This window comes from Dama dama, chromosome 19 (assembly GCF_033118175.1).
Source record: "Dama dama isolate Ldn47 chromosome 19, ASM3311817v1, whole genome shotgun sequence".
In the NCBI taxonomy this organism is placed as follows: Eukaryota; Metazoa; Chordata; class Mammalia; order Artiodactyla; family Cervidae; genus Dama; species Dama dama.
The window spans coordinates 4,643,290-4,649,289 of NC_083699.1; the positions used below are offsets into that span (position 1 = coordinate 4,643,290).

Genomic DNA, 6,000 nt, shown 5'->3' on the forward strand with positions numbered 1-6,000 from the left:
AGAAGATATGAAAAAAACTGAAAATGTACGCTAGGCTCCTGTTGTTAAAGTAATCAAACAAGGAAACTATTAGATGAGGCGGCTCTAATAATGCCTTGGTAGCCAACTGTTAGCAAAAGGGAAACCTAAGCCAGAGTCAAGGTTAATGCCTCAAGGTTAAGAACAGCTAACTGCAAACAGCCAACTGGGCTTTCCCAGAGAATGCAACCTTAAGCAATAGCCAATCAAATACCTTCCTTGGTTTGCTCCTTCGACTTCTCTATAAAAACCTCTCCAGAGCGCTCCTTTGCGGAGTGCTCCTAACCATAACCGGTTTAGCGCTGGCCAATTCCAATCTATATCTGCTCGAATAAACTCTTAAACTCTAAAGAAATGGAAAATGTCTCAGTTTATCTTTTAATGCTGCAAAGCAAGATCAAAAAGTCAACTTGTCCAATTCCACTGAAAAACCTCATCGCGACTACTTGGACTATATAGATTAATTTGGGAATAATTAACGAGTTTTTTAATAGCAGGTTTAATGTTATATTAACATGTGATATTAATTCTACATCTGATTTTTATGTTAGATTGTGTCAGTCCTCTGGGCAGACCCTCCAGTGACTTCGGACTTCATTCTCTTTGAATAAGATCTGGTCCTCACCATCTCTCTGACTTTATTACCTAGCATTCACTTCCTTCCTCACTCCACTGCAGCCACTCTGGCTGCCTCCTTGTTTTAGAGGGAAGCGCGTGCTCTTCCCTATGCCTGGAACACTCTTTCCCCGGAGATCATCATCACTCTCACACTTCCTTGAGGTCTGTACTCAAATACTTCAGCTTCTCGGAGAAGATTTCTCTGACCGTCCTATGTAAACTTTCACCCATCTGTCCAGCATTTCCCACCCCTCTGCCTGCTTTATTTTTCTCCTTAGCACTTACATCATCTAAGCCATTGTGCATTTACTTGCTTTGTGTATCACCTTCACCTCCACCTTCAACGCTTTAATAGAAGACCACTGAGACAGGGGTTTGTCTGCTTTATTCATTGCTGTGATGCTAGAATAGGAAACTGACCTATGACAGGTACTTGGTATGTGCTCAGTAAACATCTGATGAACACATGATCTAACATACAACAAATAATAAAGTTTAAAGGAAAGGCTATTCATAATGATGACTTCTGAGGCATATACTGGGTAAGTTAAAAACTTAATGTTCCCATTATATTTTTCTTAATGGTTTGATGTTTAAAAAACAGCATGCATATGCTACTTCTATAATAAAAAATAGAGATATGTATCAAAATATGATGGCAGATTATTTCTTGATGAGAACACAGGTGCTACCATTTACTAAAAGACTCAGTGCCAACAAGTTTCAACGCTGAATCCCATTTTGATCTTGATAATGGTCCTATGAGACAAGGCTTATTATGGCCAATAGAGGAAGAAGGAGAGACAATGAGTTAGTTAACTGACTTGCCTAGTTGTCAGGGTGTTAGTTTGTGTTGGTGCTGGGGTTTAATTCTACCTCCCCTGGTCGCCTATTCCCATGCTCTTTCCAGCATGCAATCCCACCTCCCAGGAAAAGCTTCAGAACCAAAGCACTCACTGGGCTTCTCCATGTCAGTCAATTCCTGAAGCCAACTTTCTTCTGTTTGTATGGATGCTGGAACTTTTGGATGCAGACTGTAATAGATAGCCCTGAAATTTAGACAAAATGCTTGTTTTCAGTATACCTAGAGCGTTCTTAGCAGTCCCTTTAAATCTGGTACATTTAACAATCAAATAACAAATGTCCCTAGAAGACCCTGATTTCTTTTTTATTGGAAATGTTTGCTTCCATTCTTATGTCTTCAGTTAAGTCAGGCATACTGTGTTAGAGTCGTATCCGTTCTTTGCAAAGTACTTCTTTCTAAATCTTAGAGGCTCCCAATACCGTATTATTTCTCTTAGAGAGTAAATTACGGCCCCTCTATCTGTGCTGTGTGTCAGTATTGTTGGTGTTGGCAATGATGATATGTGTGTTCAAACATTTATTTGAATTTAAATTAGAACACACCGCTCGTTTTAAAATAGCTGTAAAACAATCCAGTCTTTTTAAAGGGCTGAAGTTAAATGTATTGTAATTAAGCATTCTGTATTCATCCCACAAGCATTGTGGAGCTGAATCAGTCAGTTAACATTGACATAACGGGAAGTAGGAATTTACTGACTAGCTAACATGACTGTTACTGGTAACAAGTAAATCGTAACGATTGCTTTTCAAACTCCTTTGCCTCTTTGAATGTGAGGTGTTTTTTTTTGTTCGTTTGTTTTGCCGTAATTTGCTGGCTCTTCTAAAAATATCAAACAAAATTTTCCCAAAGAGTGTAGTCAACGTTAGGACTGTTACTTTTTCACCTTTCTCAGTTCTCTTATGTCTCCACCTCCCTTTTTGGAAGCTTTGTTTCTGGCAGACTGTGTGTTTTAATTCTGAAACTACTGTGCTGTAATGGCTGGAGAACTGCTCTGCTGAAGCCACTCCATCTGGGGGAGTCCTGTTTGTCTGACTTCCCAGGGAAATGAGTGATGAGACCAAGAGTAAAGGAACACAGAAGAAATTTTAAGACAGGCAAGAACTCAGAAATTTGACTATCCATGAGATCAACACAAAATAATTACCTAAGGAACTTTCTCCAGCAAAAAGAAGAGGAATAAAAAGAAAAAAAAAGCAATATGGAAAATAAGAAACTATGGCCAGTAGCCCAATTCAGAAAAATTGAAGACAGCTAAAAACAACCAAGAGTTCAGAAGCTCTCCTTTTAAGAGCCAAGTTTTATGGACATAGGCTTTCATTTTCTAGTACATGCATGCAATCACAGTATTGGTTTCTTAGCAAGAAATTGTGAGTATTGGTTATTGGTTTTCAACTTTTAGAATCAACTTGCACCAAAAGCACTAAGAACTAATAAATCACAATAAAAGTAAAGTAATATGACTTTATATGACTATATTATATATTTTAATAAAATCTGTTAAATAATTTATTTATTGGGAAAGGAAAGGGTAAGAGAAGGAAGTTCATTAAGGTGTTAATTTTTTAAAAGAGTTAGTAGTCACTAAAATTGATAAATCAAGAAGCAGAGATTGAAATACTTTAAAGTCCTAAAGGTTGCTAAGTCACTTCAGTCGTGTCTGACTGTGCAACCCCATCCCTGGGATTCTCCAGGCAAGAACCCTGGAGTGGGTTGCCATTTCCTTCTCCAATGCATAAAAGTGAAAAGTGAAAGTGAAGTCGCTCAGTCGTGTCTGACTCTTCAGGACCCCATGGACTGCAGCCTACCAGGCTCCTCCGTCCATGGGATTTTCCAGGAAAATTAAAAATAATATAACTACTGAAAGTGGAGAGGAGGGAAGTGGTGTGAGTTACATTCCTCAGCTTTCATGATGGGAGGTCAGTAGCTATGTTAAAAATTAAATCAAGTCATGAAAATGTACTATTTAAATTATACTGGAAACAAAGCAAACTGTTAATAGTATGTTAACTCTGGTGAGTGGAAGAGGGAACAGAGAGGGGTACATAAATCTACAGATAATAAGCCAGAGATGGGCAAGGACCCTGTCTCTATCTGCTCCAAAGTGTCTAACAGTGTAGATTAAAATTTTAAAGTAGATATATTAGTTGCAAATACCCTGGATGATCTTACTCTACCTTCCTGACATGTTCATCCCAAAAGGAAACATCATTTTCAAAAAATAATAAGATGAAAACTGAAAACAATTTCTTACCTATCTAAATTCATTTCAGACATGTCTTTCCTAAATGTCTGAAATATTCTAGGAAAACCTGTTGAATAAAACACAAAACAATTTAGTCATTCCATTTGAATCAATGGTTCTCAAAAGGTCAATTTTTCCCCCTAGGAAACATTTCGCAATATCTAAAGACATTTTGACAATTTTTGATTGTCACAAAGCCTGGCAGGGGCTAACTGGCAGAGTCGGACGTAGACAGGGATGCTGTTAAATATACTATAATGCCAAGTACAGTCCCTCCTCCTGCCCTCAACACACTCGGCCCCAGCAAAGAATGATCCAGACCAAAATGTCAATACTGGGGGATGGACGAAATCTACTCTAAGTAACTGCTCTGCCTCCAAGTGGCTGGAGTGGTTTCAGTTCAGGAAGTTAGGCACAGATGTGAACTGTTTATTTTGGGGGGTGGGGAGGCAGGCACAGATGTGAACTGTTTATTTTGGGGGGTGGGGAGGCAGGGCTGTTTCAATTGCAGAGCATCCTTAAAGCACGACTCCCTCCTCTTCCTCGTGGTATGAGAGAGAGGCGGAAGGGCAGAATGAATCTGAGAGAGAGGACACGATCACTGAATGCCCTCGTTAGAAGCGAGCACTCTGTACAGCGCTGCCTGTTTCCTGTTTTAGGAGCATGCTTCCCCTCCATTCTAAACGGTGAACCGTCGCAGCCGCTCAGCCAAGATTTGTCTTTGATAGAAGGGACTGAGACAGGGGTGTATGGGAAGTGGTGAGTGTATTTGGAAACCGACACCCCATAGACGAAGGTTCTAGAGTCGCCGGACCAGCTCTCCCCTAGGGATCGGGAAGCCTTAGAGGAAAGGGCTCGGCGTGGGGGGCGGTACTTTTTTGGGAGGAGATGCTGGAGGGGGCGCTCTCGGTGGGCGCAGACGTCTGGCTCCACGCCGACAGGCTCGGCGTCGTGGGCGTCGGCGTCGGGCTCAGGCTGGGGCTGACGATGCTGACTAAGCGGGCGCGACGCCAGCCTTCCTCATTGGCATCTCCGAGGTCCCACAACTTCCAGAAGCACTCCTCGCTGAGCCTCGCAAAGACCGCCAGCTCCTTCTCCAGGTCCGCCCCCTCCTGCTGCTCCTCTTCCTCCTCCTTCTCCTCTTCTTCCTCCTCCACGTCCACCTCCTGCTCCTGCTCCTCGCGGTCCTGCTCCTTCTCCGGCTTCCCGACGCTGCGCTGCGAGCCCATGTGAGCCGTGGCGGGCGGGAAGCAGGATCCCCGCTGGCACAAAGGACGCCGGCGGGTCCAGGCCCGGGGGGCGCGCCGCCTTGTGTGCGTCCGTCTCCCTGGGCAACCGCCCGCAGTTCTGCCGCCAGCCTGGAGAGTAAAGTCGCAGAGGCTCTTTGGTTAGAAACTGGAGGCCTGTTTGCAGTTTGGTAGGGGGCCCCGTCATGTCAATGTATGACAAAAACCACTACAGTGTTGTAAAAATAAAATAATATAAATGCTAAGTTTAAAAAAAGAAAAGAAAACATCAATATAAGCCATAGAAAAGGAATCCTCCTAGTTATATTGCTAAGAATTCTATTCCATGCACTAAATTAAAATTAACCATTTAAAAAAGTAATAATAAAATAAAACTAACCATTAAAAAAAAAAAGTCGCAGGACCCCCAGCCGCGAGGACTGGCGCTGAGGGGGAGGGGCCGACCGGGAGGGTAGCCAGGACCCCCGCAGGTTCCTCTGGCATCTGCGTTCTGGACCCCAGCGGGCAATTCTAGCGGCCTGCTACGACTTGATCCTCCTTGCTAATCTCTCAGCTCATTTGGAGGCAGTCTTTAAAAATTTTTTTTAATTAAAAAAAAAAGTATAGTTGACTTAAAATACTGTATTAATTTCCAGTGTACAGCACGATTCGATATTTTTGTAGAACATACTCCATTTTAATTTATTATAAAATATTGGGAAGCTAGTTTTTGGAGCTGGGGAGGGAGAGTGGCTACTAGCGATGGACACCCATAAGGCCACTTGGTATTGCTGATGCCAGGGTTTGGTTTTGGAGTCACAGGTGCCTGTTGGAGCTTATGATAAAACTTTATTTGCAAAAGCTGGCAGTGGTCCACTGTGGTAGTTTGCTGGTTTGATATATTTAAAACACTGCCTTAAATGTGGGCTTCCCAGATGTTGCTAGTGGTAAAGAACCTCCTGCCAATGCAAGAGACATAAGAGAGTTTCCATCCCTGTGTGGGGAAGATCCCCTGAACGAGGTCATGGCAA

At 42.5% G+C, this 6,000-nt stretch overlaps 1 protein-coding gene across 1 annotated transcript in view; it reads right to left on the bottom strand.

Moving 5' to 3' along the window:
- The window catches only part of ERICH6 (glutamate rich 6), a 43,476-nt gene extending 39,686 nt beyond the window's left edge, over positions 1–3,790 (bottom strand). Inside the window, exons 1-2 of the mRNA XM_061167843.1 lie at positions 3,753–3,790; positions 1,594–1,685 (exon numbers count right to left, since the gene is read on the bottom strand). Coding sequence (XP_061023826.1) covers positions 1,594–1,685; positions 3,753–3,775 — 115 coding nt within the window. The 5' untranslated portion in view covers positions 3,776–3,790. The remainder of the gene's footprint in view (positions 1–1,593; positions 1,686–3,752) is intronic.
- Between the last annotated feature and the right edge of the window lie 2,210 nt (positions 3,791–6,000).